Below are 22,594 nucleotides of genomic sequence, written 5' to 3' on the forward strand. Positions count from 1 at the left end.
AGAGGCAATGTCAGATGGTACGTGAGGGACTGACAACGAGGTTGGACGACGTGACAGAAGTAATGGAGACGAAGGACCGGCAGGTGAGGACGCACATATAAACGGTCAAAATAGCCTTAGAGGACGAACTTGAGGAGACGCACCGGGAAATAAAAGAGGTGAAGCAAAAATTAGAGGAAGTGGAAGAAGAGGTGAGTGAAATTAAGAAGAGACGGACAGAAACTAAGAGAGAAATACAGGAGGAGGTGATGGAATATGTGCAAGGTCGGTGCTCAAATCGTGATGTTGGGCGCACTAACCAAATAAAGAGTTTGCAGGTGGTGAAGGAGGTGCGGAGACGAGGTGCCAAGGTGAGTGGCGATATACGAGGAAATGTACATGATGTGAGGGGAGCTTCAGTCGGCTTGGGGGTTGATTTGGATCCGGGTGTTCGTGAGAGGCCGTTGGTGAAGTGTGCGACAGGTACGGTGTGCGAAGGAGGAGGTGTGCGAGAATGTCCGACTCTGGGGTGTGTGAGGAAAAAGTGCGCGCCGAGGAGTGAGTGTGCTGTCGAGAGTGAGTCGGTCGTAGCACGTGTGTGAGGGAGCATATGGAAGCGCGTAGTGAGGAGTGTTACAGAGGATGTAACGGGAGAATGCACGCCTGTGGTGTGTTACAGAGGATGTAACGGGAGAGTGTGTGCGAGAAAGATGTGTAACGGACGGGTGCATGGGGAAAGAGTGCGCTGTCAAAAGTAAGGAAGAATGCACACCTGTGGTGAGTGTTACAGAGGATGTAACGGAAGCATGCACGCCTGTGGTGAGTGTTACAGAGGATATAACGGGAGAGTGTGCGCGAGAAAGGTGTGTAACGGACGGGTGCATGGGGAAAGAGTGCACTGTCAAAAGTAAGGAAGAATGCACACCTGTGGTGAGTGTTACAGAGGGTGTAACGGGGGAGAGTGCGCAAGAGTGTGCGCGAGAAAGGTGTGTAACGGACAGGTGCATGAGGAAAGAGTGCGCTGTCGAGAGTAAGGGTGAGTGCGCTGTCAAGAGTGGTGGTGAAAGTCGTGAGAGTGACACGGAGCGTGAGTTGGTTGTGACAGGTGAGAGAGGATGTACACCTGGAATGGAAGGATGCACACCTGGAATGGTAGAGCGTGTATGGGAATTGCACGCTGGAATTAGTAGTGAGGCACGTGGTTGGGTGTGTGAGTGAGAGCACACCTGTGATTGTCACAGAGGAGGTGACCGAGAAGGGGGCGCGAAGAGGTGTGTTGGTGAGGTGTGCGAACGACGAGTGTGTGCAAAGATGTTCGGTGGTCAGGTGTGTGACCAAGTCTGTGAGCGGAATGAGTGTACCTGGGTGTGTAAGAGAATGTGCAATGACGAGGAGCATGGGAACAGCTGGATGTATGAGTAAGGAACGGACTGCGGGGTGCAAGCATGCAGGTGAGGCATCGACGGTAACCGGGTTAGGGTGCCTTCACATACACGGATTATTCTTACGAGTCCTTACGGATCGCCAACTCGTAGTCAATCGCAAGCATCCGTAAATAACGGAAGATGATTTTTGACATGTCAAAAGTTGTTGCGAGTTGTGACGAGTTATCTACGGATACCAGCGAGTTATTTACGGATGCTTGTGATTGACTACGAGTTGGCGATCCGTAAGGACTCGTAAGAATAATCCGTGTATGTGAAGGTTGCATTAGCGGTTAGAGCGACATATAGCCGAATCGGGCCCTCGGTGCGTGCCGGGTTTCGCGTGCCGCGAGGACCAGCGGGGATCCGAACCACGGCGGGTTCGAAAGGACCGCCGTACGTGATCCACGCTGGGCCGCGCTTGGAACGGCCACGTCCGTGCTCCACTAGGCGGAACGGGCAGCCCAATAGGAAGGGTCGTCATGGCGACCCCCTTTTGTTGAGGCGTTCCGGCAGGTCGAGATCGGGCCATGGGATGGCTCCGTGCCGAGGTGGTGCGTGGGATCTCGGCCCGGGTAAGCGTCCTTCCCTGCACCGAGTGCCGGACGCATCCAGCCGCCGGCACCAAACAACCCGCATTCATTGCTCGGCTTTACAAAGCCGGGCTGTGGAAGTGAATTGGCGCACCGAGAGGCACTAGTGCGTGGACTGCAATGATGAGGATAGTGGTCTGGACCCGAAATTAGAAAAACAAAATTTGATGATTGGCAAAGGATTGGCAGAGTGATAATTGGCAGAGGAGTGGTAGAGTGATTGGCAAATTTTTGATTGGTTGGAATTTGGTGTGCAAAATTGGTAGTGGGAGATCCCCGATGTGGTGGGATGGCAACTCTGTCATCCCTCACAAGCGGGGGCAAAGGAGCACTAGATTTATGGGGTTTATGGCAGTGAAAACTAGCCCGGGAGGGTTAGGATATAATGTGTAGGGCCCTAGAGATTGACATTAGGTAACGTTAAGGTTAGTTAGTGACATGGATACCTGTAGTGGGGACGCAGGTAGGTTAGTGTGGATGATAATGACGTGGTATGTGCTTAGTTTAAAGGGAAGACGGGGAGCACTAAGTTAGCAGGGCAACAGGTAGTTCAGATGATGCCGTGTGAGTGTTGGAGGTGTATAGAAGTGTATTGTGAAAAGTGTGTAAGGAACAAGTGTGATTGCACAGGTGTGCAACTGGACAGGTGGATGGAGCAGTGTATGAGTGAGAAGAATAGTGAGATGAGTATTGTGTTGACCAACTGGTCCAGGAAGAGGAGGAGGGTGCAGGTGGCACCAGGTGTGAGTGCACAGGTGTGCAACGACAGGTGTATGGAGAATGGTTGTGTGGAAAACATGTAGTGTGGAATATCTGGAGTATTGGAATGCATGGTCGTGGAGTGAGTATGGTGGAAACTATGGAGTGGAGTGGATGGTGCGAAGGTGTGAATGGGGGAAGGATGGACCCCCATCAGGAATACCCGGGGAGGGTAGTGTAAGTGTTAGGTAGATGGTATAGGTAAATTGTGGTTGGATATTGGCATCTGTGGTGCGGGTGAAAGAATGGTATTTGGATGGGTGCATTAGTGTTGTGGAAATGGCTGGGCGTGTAGCCTGTTAGTGTGTGTAGTTGGTTTGGGCACTCCACCACTGTGAGGATGTCGGCCAGGTGAGGCCGCAGGTGGGCTCTGGGAGCCGGTAGAGTTATTGTGGATGGGGCCCGAGGATCCGGAGGACGGACCCGGGTAGACCAGTGCCAGAGGGCACCGAGGGGTGACAGAGCCAGGAGGGGCCTTCCCCAGTTAGATAGGTTAGGTAAGGAGCAGGTACGCTCGGGTGGCAACTACAGTGGTGGAGGTGTGCAGGTGGGTAGACCTGCTGGGAGAGCTACACGTCTCAGCCCAGAAATTGTGCAAGGGCACCAGGAGATGAATCGGGGGAGTGTGACCCCAAATTGAGAAGCACCACAGTTTGGTCAATGGGAATTGGTTTTTAGAACCCATAGTGTAAGTTGGCCAATGGATTGGCAGGGAAAGACCCCGGGTAGTGTAAAGTGTGTTAATGTCATTTAGAGGATAGTTAGGATTGAAGTCTCCTCGCACCATCTACATCCACTCACCTGGGATGACGTACCTCCACACCATGCCATGTTTTTATTATTTTTGATGCAAATGTTTGGAATGTGAGACGCATCATGACGTGGGTGTGACATTGTGCTTGATGTTCCATCTCTTCCTCCTTATGAGGATTGATGATGAATTGGGTGATGGCAAATTTTGGCCAGAAGGATTGTGGAGACGAATTTGGGATAGGGGAAATATGGGGAAGACGTGACAGTCGTGACGAATTTGTAAATGTGTAGATTTTTGTAAATATGGGGTAAGGGCAAGGGTAGAGAAGGTGACAGGGGGGTGACGTACGGAAGGGTCGAGCTTTTCTCACTTCGCTCTCCGTACGCATTTCACCTTGCATTGCCTTATTGATGTGTACCCTTGTGACCTTACCCCTCGCTCATCCGTCTTCCCCCCATTTTTTTGTCTCCCACATGACCTGTGCGCCACTGGGCGCCGAGGGGAGCGTGCGTGAGTCCGCCATTGTGCGCCCGGAACTCCCAGAACCAGCTGTCTGCACCGATGCACCACATTATGGACCACATGTCTGTGGCCGAGCACCATTTATGGACCCCATGTGTTGGGGCGTGGCCCCTCTGCTGGAACCGGCCATGAGGGCCCGAAATCTTGCTGGCGGACCTTGGCCACAGGGCACCGATGCCCCACAGGTGAACCACACCAGTCGGCCCCTGTGGGCCATAAATAAATAAAAATGGACACGTTGGGTGCAAGTTTTAATACAAATAGGCCGCCAGCAAAAGAAGACAACTGGAAGAAATAATAATAGCCAGCAGAGGGAGCCGAAGAGCAAGAGACCACCTGCAGGGTTAGGGGTTGTCGATTTATTTTATTATTGAACATTGATGAACTGTGATGACTGTGCACCGATTGGTGCCTGAGGGTGTATTGGTGCGTTTTTGGGTGCTTTCATGGTGCATTGATGCAGAGCAGACTGTCTCCCCCCCCCCCCCCCCCCCAGAAAGAACAATCACAGGTCCTGGGTTGCGTTTTGTAAATAAAGTAGCGTCAATTGTAAATAATGCGCCCCACCGTCAGTGTGTAGTTTGAAGACCATTCCGCAATTCGGTTAACTGTGGGCGTGAGTCTGTTAGGCAGGGTGCAATGGAGCAGCGGGACACGTTTATCTATGTTTTAAAACTGTCGCACTCAGGGTCAGGTTAAAAGTAGAGGGAACTACACCTACGTGTCACACTAACTTAAAGTTATAGGCCCGGGTCGTGCCTAAGAGGAGGAGGGTGCAGTGTTGCGGATATGAGGATTGTATGTTTTTGATTGTGTGTATTGTATTGGAAATTGCTGTGTAACATTGATGATTATGGCCCCTCCTGCCTCCAGAGTTGTGTAAAGGTAAAAAGGGCGTCCCGGTAGTTAATTCCATGAAACACCACATTGAAGGACACGATAAAACCCTTGTTCAGTAGCTTATATCTTTATTATGTGTTTTAGAGTAAGGCCTTGTCTTCCAGTAACATGACACTCCATTGCACCAAGTAAAAGAGATAGATTCCCTTCATTCCCATTCCCAAAAACCTCCATTTCCCCTTTCGTAATGGCCAAGCCTCAATTTGGCAATTACATCCCCTCCAATTGCCGCCATTGACCACGAGGCAGGGTTGGGGAAGAAAGGCGGGTCCCCACCTCGTCATAGAGGGGAGGAGTGAGTCAGCCCCACTCAACCAACCACGAACAAGGGGTTGGACTTGGAGAGGGTGTGGAGAGAAACATCAAGGAGGTTCGCGAAGGTTGAGGGGCGGGGCCTATATAACCCGCCGCGGGACGTTCCCCAAAGAGATGAGAAGAGGGATGAGCTTTTACGAGATGAGCAATGACAAGAGCTGAGTGTGTGGTTTTTGGTCAGAGCTGGGTTGGTCGTCAGTGGTGGTCAGTGGTTGCGTAGAGTGGAGGGGTTGCGTTGAGTTGTCGGTGGTGAGGAAGAGTTGGACTAAGACAGAGTCCTGGAGTTAGTGAGAGAGGGAGAGAGAACCCGTCACGCCAGACCCCCCACCAGCAGCGTTGGCTTGGCTCCACCAAGCAGCTCCGACCCGTTACCCCGCGCACACGACAGGATCGGTGGCATCGGCGGCCGTCGAGGTCCAGCCCGACGTCCCGTGCGGGATCAAACTCCAGCCAGCTCCGTGCCTTCCTCCAGCCACCAACCTCCAGCCATTCCTGCCTGCAAGTTCCCCATTTGCGTACGTGAGTTTGTTTTGTTTGTTCTGTCCTGGGTAGGTAATTAAGTCTTTTTCAGCTAGTATTTTCCCTGTGTCTCTAAAAGCTTCTGTATATTATTTTATTATCTTTCCTTCTCCTTGGTTATTTTGAGCCTGTAAATAGTAAATAAATTTAGTAGTATTTTCAACCTTTGTTTCGTCTTCTTATTCCTTTTCTTCACATCCGTCGTCTTTGTCTTTTCGCTGATTGAATAGCTGTGGCGCGATACGGCCAACGTCTGGGTGAATCGGGTGAGTCGGGGAAAAACTGTTAGGTCGTGGTGCCTTCGCTCGGCAAACAACATCCTTAACCGCGGACCGTAACTATATATATATATATGTATGTATATGTATGTATATATATATATATATATATATATATATATATATATATATATATATATATATATATATATATATATATATATATATATATATATATATATATATATATATATTGTTGCGGTTTTGAGAGTGTAAATATAACATCATTAAAGGTTAAAGGTTTGCCCCCATAGTTAGTCCCCAAGCAACACGTAGGCCCATTTTGAACATTAGTTATGTCAGAGTATGTGTGGGGATAAGGCCATTTCCCTAGTATCATCTGCATTGTGTAAAAGAAATAAGATAGGCCCCGTTCATTTTGCCTCCACCCTCCAAATCTACCTCGTTGGGCAGCATCCATCCCGCGCCCCATTTTGGCTATTGCACCTCGCATTAGGATGCTCAGTAGTCATGGGACACGAGGTAGGCCTGAGAGAGGGAGGAGCGCGGCATCGAGGTTGGAGCGGCGGAAACAGCAACGGTAAGAGCCATAACCAATCAGGGCTCTAAGGGCATGGCATGAGGGGCGTGGTAAGGGCGTGCCTATATAAGCGCACGCACAAAGCCCTTGAGGAGGACTCGTGCAGGACTCATGCGAAAGAATCGTTGTATGAGGACTTACAGAGGGAGCTTGCGGTAAAAGGACTTGTTGGTAGAGCGCACTGTAGGAGGACTTTCCCGATTTGCGCTCTGTGAGAGGACTTCTACGGGAGAGGCGCTTGCCATTGAACTTGTATTGGGAGCGCCTATGAACTTGGATTGGGGAGCACCTATGAACTTGTATTGGGAGCGCATATAGCGCCGGTTCATCTATTACGTACGCGACCGTGGTCGCAAGTAACCACCCAGCCAGCCTTACCGTTCGCCCCGTAATTGTCCGATCCGTGCCAACGACCCGCGGGGAGCTTCTGCCACCCTGACCATCTTCTTCGAAGTGCGAGTCGGGGACCGGAGTGAACTGCCTGGACGCCATCCCTGGACAATCAACCTGAGCATCGACAACCCGGTGTGAGGGTGTCTGAGTGTGAAACGGGCCCGTGTCCTGGGATAAGCATAAGACTGTATAAGGCTGCACTGTGTGTTCTTCTTCTTCTCCTTGTACATAGTGTAATAAACCAATTGTTATTCCTTGTTTCTTCCTGATTCGACCGTATCAGTGATTTCCTCCATTGGGTAAGTGTGGCATGATAGGAACCGCTCGGATCGGGATCTAGTCCTTGATAACGGCTCGGGTCACGGTTCGCTACCGCTCGGCGTTTCCACCTATAACCGTGATTCGGCCGGGGCTTATTTCCTTGCTTCCTAGGTGGCGTTGGTATTTAGGTACTAGGAATTCGGCCTGCAACCCTATTTAACGCCGTCCGGAAGGAACGTCATCGCCCCGGATCCCATCGGCTAGTTAAAGACAAGGGGACTAATCCCCCCTTGGTAAAGACATAACTATACTACAAATGAGGCTACATGTTGCTCGTGTGACTAACTATGGGGGGCAACCTTTAACCTTTATTGAACTTTACTGTACAAATCTCAAAACCGCAGCAATATATATATATATATATATTGTTGCGGATATGAGGATTGTATTTTTTTTTTTTGTGTTGTATTGCAGTAAATTGTTGTGAATTATTGCTTAAGTCTGGACCCTCCTGCCTCCAGTGTTGTATAAAGGTCAAAGGGCGTTCCCGTAGTTAATTCCATAAAGCATACACGTTAGCCAATCATAGATTTCCCCCTGGTTGATAGTTATATCTTTATTATGTGTATTAGGGTAAGGCCTTGTCTCCCATTAAGATGACACTCCATTGCACCAAGTGAAATAGAGTAGATTCCTTTCATTCCCCATTCCCACTCCCAAAACTTTCATTGCCTTTCATTATTGCCAAGCCTCGATTGCCAGTTACATCCCCTCCAAAACCACCATTGAACATGTGCTCGGGTCGGGGAAGAAAGGCGTGCCCGCCCATCGTCATCAAGGGCGGAGCTGGAGGGCCGTGCCGACCAATCAGGGCCGAGGTGAGCACACCGATGGGCGTGTCCTGAAGGCCGGCGGCTTGATCGCCGGAGGCGCTATAAAAGCGCACGCGCAAGGACGTTGTAGAGTGGAGTAGTTGCTGAGTTGTGTAAAAAGATCATCCAGAGAGAACCAACTGTAAGAGAACCAACTGCGAGAGTACATTGAGATCATCCAAGGAAGCTTTGTACACAGCAACGGCTGATCAAGTGGGCCGATGTTTGTTCCTGAGCGGGTGCCCTTCCGAGCAGAGTCCGAGGCTGGCATGTGAGCAAAAGAACATAGAGAACATTAAGGAGATCATCATCCAGGGAAGCACAAAGCCTGTTGTAGTCCTGGCAAAGCACGCGACGTCCACAGCAGCAGCAGCAGCGGCGGCCACAGCAGCAACAACACTCAACAGCCGCTTGGGGCCTGGACGGCGGTTTTGAGCAGGGCCGCGAAGGAACGGCGGCTGCTAAACGCGCCGCTCGTGCTGCAGGACCCCTTGGACTTTCCTCTCCCTCTAGCCATCCACCTCCTGCCTTTCCATCCTTTTGGTGTACGTGAGTTTGTTCTGTTTGTTTTGTCCTTGGGTAGTTAATTAAGCTCGTATAAGCTAGCATTGCACTGTGTCTCTAAAATCTTCTGTATATTATTTTCTTATCTTTCCTTCTCCTTGGTTATTTTTGGGTGTAAATAGAAATAAATTATATTCGTATTTCCAACCTTTTTGTCTGCTTCTTCTTCACATCCGTGTCGCCTTAGTCTTTTCCCTATTGAATATCTGTGGCGCGATCCGGCCAACGTTCGGGAATCGGGTTAGTCGGGGTAACTGTACGACCGCGGGGCCATCCGCTCGGCAAACCAACAACATCTTATCCGCGGGCCGTAACAATATATATATATATATATATATATATATATATATATATATATATATATATATATATATATATATACACACAGACTTGGCATTTAATATGGAATTTTTTTTTTGTGGGAGTGAACTTACTTTTCAAGATGACTAAGAACCAAACGTTCATTGGAATTATTTTGAAATTATTCTAGATTTTGTTAATGTGACCTTTAAAAGAAACAAAAACCACATTTGACATTTCGAAGCAAATAAATTGATCCTTGAAAGTGATGTCAACTGATATCGAACTCAATTCACGGACAGTACTGTGTTAAACCTGTGTGCGTTTTCCACAAGTATCTCTTTATTTTGCACATTAGGCCAAAATTTTTTTTAAGAAAAACAAAAGTTAAATTACGACTGGGATTGCGGACAGTAAAATTACAGTTCAGTACTTCGTGTAACCCCCACGAGCATTCAGGAGAGCACGTACACGTTGAGGCATGCTGTTCACGAGATTTGCCAAGGTTTGGACAGGAATCGCTTGCCATGCAGTTACAATAGCCTGCTGCAATTCACGCACAGAGGCAGGCTGCTGGTCCAAGTTGTCGATTTGACGCGTTAATTCTGCCCACAAGTTCTCTATCGGATTCATATCCGGGGACATGGCAGGCCACTCCATATGCTCTGCACCTTGGTCAGCAAGAAAGTGCAGGATCATGCGAGCACGATGAGGCCGTGCATTGTCATCTTGGAAGACAAAGTTTCCTCGAAAGGCTGCACGAACAAATGGAAGCAATGTTTCTTCCAGAATGGCCCTGTGCTTGAACTGGTTCAGGTTTCCATTCAGAACAACCAGGTGAGTTTTGCCCCCTGCATGAAAAGCAGTCCAAACGGTCACCCCACCCACCACCACCAGCTTGGACTCTTCGCACTATACAATCTTTGTTGTAGGCTTCATGCACTTGTCTGCACACTCAGACGCGGCCATATTGACGATAGACCAGAAATCTAGACTCGTCACTGAAGATCACGTGATTCCAGTGTCTTGGCTGCCATTGACGGTGCTCTCTGGCCCACTGCAATCGGCGCTGGCAGTGTTGTCTGGTCAGACGTGGCTTTCTCGGGGGACGCCTGGCACAATAGCCTGCTTGAACCAGTCGTTGGTTGACTAGCCTTCTGGATACAAGCACATTTGTCAGTTGCTGCCACTCAGCCCTAAGCCAATTAGCTGACTTGGTTCGGCCATTGCGGACTAACCGGTGCAGCTGGCGATCATCCCTCCTTGTGGTTCTGCGGGGACGTCCTGACCTCGGTATTGGAGTAGGGACACCCCTCTGAGCATTTCGTTTCAGGATCTTTGACACCTGACCTTGAGTGATGCCATACTGCCGAGCAATAGCACGCTGTTCATGCCGGAATTTCGTAAAGCCACCACTAAATGAAAAACAGCATTGTCGAGTTGACGGACCATCTCCAGGGGAAGCGGCAATAACTTTTGTAGACGTGCAGCAGTTGTTTTCCACTAATACAGAATGCAACAACCCTTATATACCCGATTGTGAAGCCAATCGTCAAATGTACCTGTCCGTACATTTTGTCACGCCACCTGTGATATAATCCTGTTATTGACTTCTTGCTGCGACAGACAATCAGTGACATGGTTCTTTTAACAAAGAAATCACCGAAGCGTAAAAGAAACTCACTAGATTGATATATTGAGTTCAGAAAGTAAACCCCAGTCAAGAAAAAAAAAAAAATTCCATATTAAATGCCAAGCCTGTATATATATATATTGTTGCGGATATGAGGATTGTATTTTTTTTATTGTGTTGTATTGTGGTAAATTGTTATGAATTATTGCTTGAATATGGCCCCTCCTGCCTCCAGAGTTGTGTAAAGGTAAAAAGGGCGTCCCGGTAGTTAATTCCATAAAGCACACATTGAAGGACACGATAAAACCCTTGTTCAGTAGTTTATATCCTTATTATGTGTTTTAGGGTAAGGCCTTGTCTTCCATTAAAATGACACTCCATTGCACCGAGTGAAAAAGATAGATACGCTTCATCCTTCATTCCCATTCCCAAAACCTCCATTTCCCCTTTCGTCAATTGCCATTCACATTGCCAACCACAATTGCTGCCATTGGCCACGAGGCAGGGTTGGGGAAGAAAGGCGTGCCCGCCCGTCGTCATCAAGGGCGGAGCCAGAGGGTCGCGCGACCAACCAGGGCCGAGGTGAGCACACCGATGGGCGTGTCCTGAAGGCCAGCGGCTTAATCGCCGGAGGCGCTATAAGAGCGCGCGCGCAAGAGTGACCAGGGCTGAGCTGAGCTGCGTGGTGAGGTGCAAAGCAAAGTGCTGGGTCGTCAGAGGAGAGCTGAGTAAAAGGGTCCAAGAGAGAGCTGGGTTGTGAGGTTCAGAGGAAAGCTGCGGAGTTGTAGGGTCCAAGAGAGAGCTGGGTTGTGAGGTCCAAGAGAGAGAAAGGAGATCATCCAGGGAAGCACAAAGCCTGCTATTCGTCGCCTTGCTCGCCAGCAGCAGCGTCCACAGCAGCAACAACACTCGACAGCCGCTTGGGGCCTGGACGGCAGTTTGTCGCAGGGCCGCGAAGGAACGGCGGCTGCCCAACGAGCCGATCGTGCTGCAGGACCATAGACCTCCCTATCCCGCCAGCCAATCCACTCTGCAATTCCCCGTGTGAGTCCGTTTCTGTTTGTTCTGTCCTGGGTAGTTAATTAAGTCTGTATAAGCTAGTATTTTCCCTGTGTCTCTAAAAGCTTCTGTATATTATTTTATTATCTTTCCTTCTCCTTGGTTATTTTGAGCCTGTACATAGTAAATAAATTTAGTAGTATTTTCAACCTTTGCTTCGTCTTCTTATTCCGTTTCTTCACATCCGTCGTCTTTGTCTTTTCCCTCATTGAATAGCTGTGGCATGATACGGCCAACATTCGAGTGAATCGGGTGAATCGGGGAAACTGTTAGGTCGCGGGGCCTCCGCTCGGCAAACATAACATCCTTAACCGCGGACCGTAACAAATTGGTGTCTGGGAGTGAGATTCGAGGCCCGAACCAAATTTTTCAAAAAACATCTAGAAAAAAAAAATTTGGTCAAAATTTGGAGCGGCCGAAATTTGTGTCGTTTTAAAGCAAAACCCGAATTTTGAAATCGCGCCATGGCTGGTCAAGGCGACGGGATGTCGGTGGGAGAGATAGACGGGGTAGAATCGACCCAGGACCTCGGGGAAATGTATGTGGAGGAAAGAGAGGAAGAGAACATTGGCAATGTGGTTGAGGGGGTATCAGGCGCACAAAATGGCGCTCTCGTGCACGTGGTTGAGGGGGCCACGGCCGCGGAACCAATGGGCGTGGTCCAAATGCAGGCCTTCATGGAGCAATTTATGGCGCAAATGCAGGAGTCCCTCAACCTGCAGAGGGACGAGACGAGGGCTCAGGGTGAGCGGTTGGGAAACCAAATCGTGGGATTGAGGGCTGATCGTGAGTGATTGGGGGGCGAAATGGGGGGCAAAATGGGCGAAATGGGGGGCAAAATGGGAGAAATGGGGGAACGGCTGGAAGCTAAATTTGAGGGTTTAGACAAGAAATTTGAGTTTTTTTTTTTTTTTTTTTTGTTTTTTTTTTTTTTTGTATACAATATCGAGGCTCGTGAAAGAGCGAACATTAATCACACAGAAAGACAAACCGACACATAAAACATATAACATTGGGAGCGGTAGACAAGATGGGGAGAGAGGGGGAAGGACACAAACACAACATTTGAGAGCAGGGACCGAGAGACATGGAGACATCGAGAGATCTGAGAGAGGGTGAGGGCTTTGGGGGGGGGGGGGCGTGGGAAGGGGGCAGTGGGAGAGGTATAAAACATATGGACACTGCCAGGACTTCCAGGAAAGAAGTTGGAATTTCAAACAAGGTGGATCTGGGGTGAATTAGCGGGGGTAGAAAAGATCAAGGTTTTGGATGGGGGAAGATAAGAGATGGTGGTGAACAGCTGTTTTAAAGACCTGGAGGGAGGAGTGGGATTGAAGGGAGTGAGGGAGTTTGTTCCAGAGGCGGGAGAAAAGAGGAATGAAAGAGTGAAGGTGAGCGGAGAGCCGAGATTTCGGCAGTTTAACCATCAGTTGCTGGCAGATCTTGTGCGACCTGTAGGAATATTTGGGGGACAGAGCACAGAGAGAGCTGGGGGTGCAAGGCCGGAGAGGAGTCGGTAGAAGACAGAAAGACCACCTAGGAACGTTCAAAGGTTCAGGTTCAAAGGAACGTGATTAGACAATGGGATAGAGGGGGTGAAACATGGGTTAACGGGGGTGGAAAATAGAATGGCTGCCCAGGAGAATCAGATAGAGGGGGTGAAAAATGGGTTAGAGGGGCTAGAAAAGAGGATGGAAGGCAAATTGCGGGCAATAGGGGAGCAATCCGCCCGGGAAATCGAACAGATGGGGAACCAGATAGGGGAGGTAAAAATCTGGGTAGAAACCAAATTGGATGCTCAGAGGGATGAATTGGGACAGATGAGGGTGGCATCTGCAAAAGAGAGGGAGGAGATGAAAGAGGAAATACGACGAGGTGTAAGTGAGGAAGTCTCGGGGGTACGCGAGGAGGTAAAGCGAGGTGAAAAGCGTATGGAAAAAGAAGTGAGAAATGGGACGGCAAAGTTACAAGGGGGCATAGAAGATCTGACGGAGGAGGTGGAACAGCTGACGGTGGGACAGACGGAGTTAGTGGAGCAGGTTCAAAGGAACACTGCGGTACTAGGAGGGTTAAAAGCGACACAAAACGACATTAAAAATGACTTGATAGCGACACAGAGGCAATGTCAGATGGTACGTGAGGGACTGCCAACGAGGTTGGAAGAGGTGACAGAAGTAATGGAGACGAAGGACCGAGAGGTGAGGACGCATATAGAGACGGTCAAAATAGCTTTAGAGGACGAACTTGAGGAGACGCACCGGTAAATAAAAGAGGTGAAGCAAAAATTAGAGGAAGTGGAAGAAGAGGTGAGTGAAATTAAGAAGAGACGGACAGAAACTAAGAGAGAAATACAGGAGGAGGTGCTGGAATATGTACAAGGTCGGTGCTCAACTCATAATGGTGTGCTCACTAACCAAATAAAGAGTTTGCAGGTGGCAGAGGAGGTGCGACGACGAGGTGCCAAGGTGAGTGGCGATATACGAGGAAATGTATATGATGTGAGGGGAGCTTCAGTCGGCTTGGGGGTTGATTTGGATCCGGGTGTTCGGGAGAAGCCGTTGGTGAAGTGTGCGACAGGTACGGTGTCCGCAGGAGGAGGTGTGCGAGAATGTCCGACTCTGGGGTGTGTAAGGAAAAAGTGCGTGCCGAGGAGCGAGTGTGCCGTCGAGAGTGAGTTGGTTGTTGCGCGTGTGCGAGGGGGCACATGGAAGCGCGGAGTGGGGAGTGTTATGGAGGAAGTAACGAGAGAGTGTGCGCAAGAGGATGCGCGAGAAAGGTGTGTAACGGACGAGTGCACGGGGAAAGAGTGCGCTGTCAAGAGTAAGGGAAAATGCACGCCTGTGGTGAGTGTTACGGAGGAAGTAACGGGAGAGTGTGCGCAAGAGGATGCGCGAGAAAGGTGTGTAACGGACAGGTGTAGGAGGAAAGAGTGCGCTGTCGAGAGTAAGGGTGAGTGCGTTGTCAAGAGTGGTGGTGAAAGTAGTGAGAGTGACACGGAGCGGGAGTTGGTTGTGACAGGTGAGAGAGGATGTACACCTGGAATGGAAGGATGCACACCTGGAGTGGTAGAGCATGTGTGGGAATGCACACTTGAGTTGGTAGTGAGGCACGTGGTTGGGTGTGCGAGTGAGAGCACACCTGTGATTGTCAAAGAGGAGGTGACCGAGGAAGGGGCGCGAAGAGGTGTGTTGGTGAGGTGTGCGAACGACGAGTGTGTGCAAAGGTGTTCGGTGGTCAGGTGTGTGACCAAGTCTGTGAGCGGAATGAGTGTACCTGGGTGTGTAAGAGAAGGTGCAATGACGAGGAGCATGGGAACAGCTGGATGTATGAGCAAGGAACGGGCTGCGGGGTGTAAGCATGCAGGTGAGGCATCGACGGTAACCGGGTTAGCGGTTAGAACGACATTTAGCCGAATCGGGCCCTCGGTGCGTGCCGGGTTTCGCGTGCCGCGAGGACCAGCGGGGATCCGAACCACGGCGGGTTCGAAAGGACCGCCGTACGCGATCCACGCTGGGCCTCGCTTTGAACGGCCGCGTCCGTGCTCCACTAGGCGGAGCGGGCAGCCCGATAGGAAGGGTCGTCATGGCGACCCCTTTTTGTTGAGGCGTTCCGGCAGGTCGAGATCGGGCCATGGGATGGCTCCGTGCCGAGGTGGTGCGTGGGATCTCGGCCCGGGTAAACCTCCTTCCCTGCACCGAGTGCCGGACGTATCCAGCCGCTGGCACCAAACAACCCGCATTCATTGCTCGGCTTTACGAAGCCGAGCTTTAGAAGTGAATTGGCGCACCGAGAGGAACTAGGGAGTAGACTGTGTGACGAGAATAGTGTTTTGGCCCCGAAATTAGAAAAAGCAAAATTTGATGATTGGCAGAGTGATGATTGGCAGTAATGATTGGCAGATGATGGGTAGTGATTGGCAAATTTTTGATTGATGGGAATTTGGACGAGCCAAATTGGTAGTGGGAGATGCCCGATGTGGTGGGATGGCCAATCCACCATCCCTCACAGCGGGGGCAAAGGAGCACTAGAGTTATGGGGTTTATGGCAGTGAAAACTAGCCCGGGAGGGTTAGGATATATCGTGTGTAGGGATCTAGAGAGATGACCTTAGGTAACGTTAAGGTTAGTTAGTGACTGATACCTGTAGTGGGGACGCAGGTAGATTAGTGTGGATGATAATGACGTGGTATGTGCTTAGTTTAAAGGGAAGACGGGGAGCACTAAGTTAGCAGGGCAACAGGTAGATTAGATGATGCCGTGTGAGTGTTGGAGGTGTATTCAAGTGTATTGAGCAGGGTATGAGTAAATGATTGTGATTGTGAGTAGTATCGTGATTGCACAGGTGTGCAACTGAACAGGTGGATGGAGCAGTGTTTGAGTGAGTGATGGTGATGAGTATTGTGCTGACCAAATGGTCCAGGAAGGAAGGAGGGTGCAGGTGGCACCAGGTATGATTGCACAGGTGTGCAACAACAGGTGTATGGGGAATGGTTGTGTGGAATAAATGGTATGGAGTATATGGAGTATTGGAATGGATAGTCATGGAGTGAGTATGGGGGAAACTATGGAGTGGAGTGGATGGTGCGAAGGTGTGAATGGGGGAAGGATGGACCCCCATCACTAATACCTGGGGAGGGTAGTGTAAGTGTTTGGTAGAGGGTATAGGTAAATTGTGGTTGGATATTGGCATCTGTGGTGCGGGTGAAAGAATGATGTTTGGATGGGTGCATTAGTGTTGTGGAAATGGCTGGGCGTGTAGCCTGTTAGTGTGTGTAGTTGGTTTGGGCACTCCACCACTGTGAGGATGTCGGCCAGGTGAGGCCGCAGGTGGGCTCTGGGAGCTGGTAGAGTTGTTGTGGATGGGGCCCGAGGATCCGGAGGACGGACCCGGGTAGCCCAGTGCCAGAGGGCACCGAGTGGGGTGACAGAGCCAGGAGGGGCCTTCCCCAATTAGATAGGTTAGGGTGAGGAGCTAGGTAAGCTCGGGTGGCAACTACAGTGGTGGAGGTGTGCAGGTGGGTAGACCTGCTGGGAGAGCTGCACAACCCAGCCCAGAAATTGTGCAAGGGCACCGGGAGATGAATCGGGGGAGTGAGACCCCAAATTGAAAAGCACCACAGTTTGGGCAATGGGAATTGGTTTTTAGAACCCATAGTGTAAGTTGGCCAATGGATTGGCAGGGAAAGACCCCGGGTAGTGTAAAGTGTGTTAATGTCATTTAGAGGATAGTTAGGATGAAAATCTCCTCGCACCATCTGCATCCACTCACCTGAGATGACGTACCTCCACACCATGCCAGGTGTTTTTTTGTTATTTATGATGCAAATGTTTGGAAGTGAGACGCATCATGACGTGGGTGTGACATTGTGCTGATGTTCCATCTCTTCCTCCTTATGAGGATTGATGATGAATTTGGGTGATGGCAAATTTTGGCTGGAGGGATTGTGGTGACGAATTTGAAATAGAAGAAATATGGGGAGACGTGACGGTAGCGATGGATTTGTAAATGTGTAGATTTTTGTAAATATGGGGTAAGGGCAAGGGTAGTGTAGGTGACGGGGGGGGGGGGGGGGGGGTGACGTACGGTAGGGACGAGCTTTCTCTCTTCGCTCTCCGTACGCACTTCGCCTTGCATTGCCTTATTGATGTGTACCCTTGTGACCTTACCCCTCGCTCATCTGTCTTCCCCCCTTTTGTCTCCCACATGAGGACCTGTGCGCCACTGGGCACCGAGGGGAGCGTGCGTGAGTCCGCCATTGTGCGCCCGGAACTCCCAGAATCAGCTGTCTGCATCGATGCACCACATTATGGACCACATGTCTGTGGCCGAGCAGCACTTATGGACCCCATGGGTTGGGGCATGGCCCCTCTGCTGGAACTGGCCATGAAGGCCCGAAATCTTGCTGGCAGACCTTGGCCACAGGGCACCGATGCCCCACAGGTGAACCATACATAGTCGGCCCCTGTGGGCCATATATAAAAACATGGACACATTGGGTGCATTTTTTATTGCAAATAGGCCGCCAGCAAAGGAAAAAGACAACAACTGGAAGAAATAATAATAGCCAGCAGAGGGAGCCGAAGAGCAAGAGACCACCTGCAGGGTTAGGGGTTGTTGTTTTTATTTTTATTCAGTGAACAATGATGACTGTGCACCGATTGGTGCCTGAGGGTGTGTTGGTGCGTTTTGGGTGCTTTCATAGTGCATTGATGCAGAGCAGACTGTCTCCCCCCCAGAAAGAACAATCACAGGTCCTGGGTTGCGTTTTGTAAATAAAGTAGCGTCAATTGTAAATAATGCTCCCCACCGTCAGTGTGTAGTTTGAAGACCATTCCGCAATTCGGTTAACTGTGGGCGTGAGTCTGTTAGGCAGGGTGCAATGGAGCAGCGGGACATATTTATTTATATTTTAAAACTGTCGCACTCAGGGTCAGGTTAAAAGTAGAGGGAACTACACCTACGTGTCACACTAAATTAAAGCTATAGGCCCGGGACGTGCCTAAGAGGAGGAGGGTGCAGTGTTGCGGATATGAGGATTGTATTTTTTTTATTGTGTTGTATTGTGGTAAATTGTTATGAATTATTGCTTGAATATAGCCCCTCCTGCCTCCAGAGTTGTGTAAAGGTAAAAGGGGCGTCCCGGTAGTTAATTCCATAAAGCACACATTGAAGGACACGATAAAACCCTTGTTCAGTAGTTTATATCCTTATTATGTGTTTTAGGGTAAGGCCTTGTCTTCCATTAAAATGACACTCCATTGCACCGAGTGAAAAAGATAGATTCCTTTCATCCTTCATTCCCATTCCCAAAACCTCCATTTCCCCTTTCGTCAATTGCCATTCGCATTGCCAACCACAATTGCCGCCATTGGCCACGAGGCAGGGTTGGGGAAGAAAGGCGTGCCCGCCCGTCGTCATCAAGGGCGGAGCCAGAGGGTCGTGCGACCAACCAGGGCCGAGGTGAGCACACCGATGGGCGTGTCCTGAAGGCCGGCGGCTTAATCGCCGGAGGCGCTATAAGAGCGCGCGCGCAAGAGTGACCAGGGCTGAGCTGAGCTGCGTGGTGAGGTGCAAAGCAAAGAGCTCGGTCGTCAGAGGAGAGCTGGGTTGTGAGGTCCGAGAAAGAGAAGAGATCATCCAGCAGCGATTCAGGTCCAAGAGAGAGAAAGGAGATCATCCAGGGAAGCACAAAGCCTGCTATTCATCGCCTTGCTCGCCAGCAGCAGCGTCCACAGCAGCAACAACACTCGACAGCCGCTTGGGGCCTGGACGGCAGTTTGGAGCAGGGCCGTGAAGGAACGGCGGCTGCCCAACGAGCCGATCGTGCTGCAGGACCAGTTGGACCTCCCTATCCCGCCAGCCAATCCACTCTGCAATTCCCCGTGTGAGTCCGTTTCTGTTTGTTCTGTCCTGGGTAGTTAATTAAGTCTGTATAAGCTGGTATTTTCACTGTGTCTCTAAAAGCTTCTGTATATTATTTTATTATCTTTCCTTCTACTTGGTTATTTTGAGCCTGTACATAGTAAATAAATTTAGTAGTATTTTCAACCTTTGCTTCGTCTTCTTATTCCGTTTCTTCACATCCGTCGTCTTTGTCTTTTCCCTCATTGAATAGCTGTGGTGTGATATGGCCAACGTTCGAGTGAATCGGGTGAATCGGGGAAACTGTTAGGTCGCGGGGCCTCCGCTCGGCAAACATAACATCCTTAACCGCGGACTGTAACAATATATATGTATTATAACTATTAATTAGGAATAAAATAATATTTACCACAATTCCAGCCATACCACTATCACAAATGACGTATGAACCATGAGGCAGACATTTGTTGAATTATAAAAAACAGTATTGTAATTGGGAAAAGAAAAAGGAAAGATCGCACGAGGTCAAACTAAAATCCAAACAAATGGTAATAACCTGTTGGGCCAAACCTATGTGATTCTACCTAAGCAGATCATCTAAGTGACCTTACTAAGTCCTGGCACCTCATTAAACCTTGTAAACTTACCTCATTACCCACTGACCAGTGCTTGGCAAAGCCTGGCAGTGAAAAATGAAATTGAGCTAGAGTGAGGCCTTGCCATCATCTATGGGACAGGAAGTTCTGTGCTAGAATGAGGCCTTGCCACGATCTATGGGACAGGAAGTTGTGTGCTTGAATGAGGCCTTGCCACGATCTATGGGACAGCAAGTTCTGTGCTGGAGTGAGGGCTTGCTACGATCTATGGGGCAGGAAGTTCTGAGGTAGAGCGAGGGCTTGCTATGATCGATGGGACAGGAAGTTCTGTGGTTGAGCGAGGGCTTGCCACGATCTATGGGACAGGAAGTTCTGAGGTAGAGCGAGGGCTTTCCACGATCTATGGGACAGGAAGTTCTGAAGTAGAGCGAGGGCTTGCCACGATCTATGGGACAGGAAGTTCTGAGGTAGAGCGAGGCCTTGCCACGATCGATGGGACAGGAAGTTCTGTGCTTGAGCGAGGGCTTGCCACGATCTAAGGGACAGGAAGTTCTGAGGTAGAGCGAGGGCTTGCCACGATCTATGGGACAGGAAGTTCTGAGGTAGAGCAAGGGCTTGCCACGATCTATGGGACAGGAAGTTCTGAGGTAGAGCGAGGGCTTGCTACGATCTATGGGACAGGAAGTTCTGAGGTAGAGCGAGGGTTTGCTACGATCTATGGGACAGGAAGTTCTGTGCTCGTGCGAGGGTTTGTACGATCTATGGGACAGGAAGTTCTGTGCTCGAGCGAGGGTTTGCTACGATCTATGGGACAGGAAGTTCTGTGCTCGAGCGAGGGTTTGTACGATCTATGGGACAGGAAGTTCTGTGGTAGAGCGAGGGTTTGCTACGATCTATGGGACAGGAAGTTCTGTGCTCGAGCGAGGGTTTGCTACGATCTATGGGACAGGAAGTTCTGTGGTAGAGCGAGGGTTTGCTACGATCTATGGGACAGGAAGTTCTGTGCTTGAGCGAGGGTTTGCTATGATCTATGGGACAGGAAGTTCTGTGGTAGAGCGAGGGTTTGCTACAATCTATGGGACAGGAAGTTCTGTGCTCGAGCGAGGGTTTGCTACGATCTATGGGACAGGAAGTTCTGTGGTAGAGCGAGGGTTTGCTATGATCTATGGGACAGGAAGTTCTGTGCTCGAGCGAGGGTTTGCTATGATCTATGGGACAGGAAGTTCTGTGGTAGAGCGAGGGTTTGCTATGATCTATGGGACAGGAAGTTCTGTGCTCGAGCGAGGGTTTGTACGATCTATGGGACAGGAAGTTCTGCCATGGAGCATGTCCCATTGCAAGTAACAGATTCAACGCTTGTTGAGTTGAAATTTGTTGTCTAAATATATTTATGTGCTCAGAGTCTGGTAAGCCATAGCTAAAGGTACACATTGTGATACCTTTACAGCAGACAATGTGTGCAATTAATCCAAAAAGTGAAAAAGAAAAACAACTAATGCGTTTGAAATTTTGGCACAGAATGCTGCAGGTACAGTCAGGGTAATGGATTTAACAATTATTTTATTTAAATGCATATCAAATGTAAAATGTCAGAGATTAACTAGGATGGGTGTAAGGAACAGGTGTGCTTACCAATACAAATAGGGTTTGTCCTTGTCGACGTTGATGTTGTTCAGCGGGTCCATTCTAAACCAGGTATTGAAGGTGAACCCGTTTTGATAAGGCCATCGAGCAATGGGTGGCAGAGCGATTGCCTGAAAAAGGACCATCAAAATCAAGATGCTTATGAATGCAAAAAGAGGAAAATGCATCAAAATCAAGATGCTTATGAATGCAAAAAGAGGAAAATGCATCAAAATCAAGATGCTTATGAATGCAAAAAGAGGAAAATGCATCAAAATCAAGATGCTTATGAATGCAAAAAGAGGAAAATGCATCAAAATCAAGATACTTATGAATGCAAAAAGCGGAAAATGCATCAAAATCAAGATGCTTATGAATGCAAAAAGAGGAAAATGCATCAAAATCAAGATGCTTATGAATGCAAAAAGAGGAAAACGCATCAAAATCAAGATGCTTATGAATGCAAAAAGAGGAAAATGCATCAAAATCAAGATGCTTATGAATGCAAAAAGAGGAAAATGCATCAAAATCAAGATGCTTATGAATGCAAAAAGAGGAAAATGCATCAAAATCAAGATGCTTATGAATGCAAAAAGACGAAAATGCATCAAAATCAAGATGCTTATGAATGCAAAAAGACGAAAATGCATCAAAATCAAGATGCTTATGAATGCAAAAAGAGGAAAATGCATCAAAATCAAGATACTTATGAATGCAAAAAGAGGAAAATGCATCAAAATCAAGATGCTTATGAATGCAAAAAGACGAAAATGCATCAAAATCAAGATGCTTATGAATGCAAAAAGACGAAAATGCATCAAAATCAAGATGCTTATGAATGCAAAAAGAGGAAAATGCATCAAAATCAAGATACTTATGAATGCAAAAAGAGGAAAATGCATCAAAATCAAGATGCTTATGAATGCAAAAAGAGGAAAATGCATCAAAATCAAGATGCTTATGAATGCAAAAAGAGGAAAATGCATCAAAATCAAGATGCTTATGAATGCAAAAAGAGGAAAATGCATCAAAATCAAGATGCTTATGAATGCAAAAAGAGGAAAATGCATCAAAATCAAGATGCTTATGAATGCAAAAAGAGGAAAACGCATCAAAATCAAGATGCTTATGAATGCAAAAAGAGGAAAACGCATCAAAATCAAGATGCTTATGAATGCAAAAAGAGGAAAATGCATCAAAATCAAGATGCTTATGAATGCAAAAAGAGGAAAATGCATCAAAATCAAGATGCTTATGAATGCAAAAAGAGGAAAATGCATCAAAATCAAGATGCTTATGAATGCAAAAAGAGGAAAATGCATCAAAATCAAGATGCTTATGAATGCA

General features: G+C 48.7%; 1 protein-coding gene across 1 annotated transcript in view; it reads right to left on the bottom strand.

Annotated features, from left to right (window-relative positions):
- LOC137437425 (neurobeachin) overlaps positions 1-22,594 on the bottom strand; it is a 677,671-nt gene that overhangs the window by 487,294 nt on the left and 167,783 nt on the right. Inside the window, exon 5 of the mRNA XM_078766839.1 lies at positions 21,257-21,378. Within this exon, the coding sequence (XP_078622965.1) occupies positions 21,257-21,378 (122 nt within the window). The remainder of the gene's footprint in view (positions 1-21,256; positions 21,379-22,594) is intronic.

Source organism: Myxine glutinosa, chromosome 12 (assembly GCF_964187855.1).
Source record: "Myxine glutinosa chromosome 12, kmMyxGlut1.1, whole genome shotgun sequence".
Taxonomy (NCBI): domain Eukaryota; kingdom Metazoa; phylum Chordata; class Myxini; order Myxiniformes; family Myxinidae; genus Myxine; species Myxine glutinosa.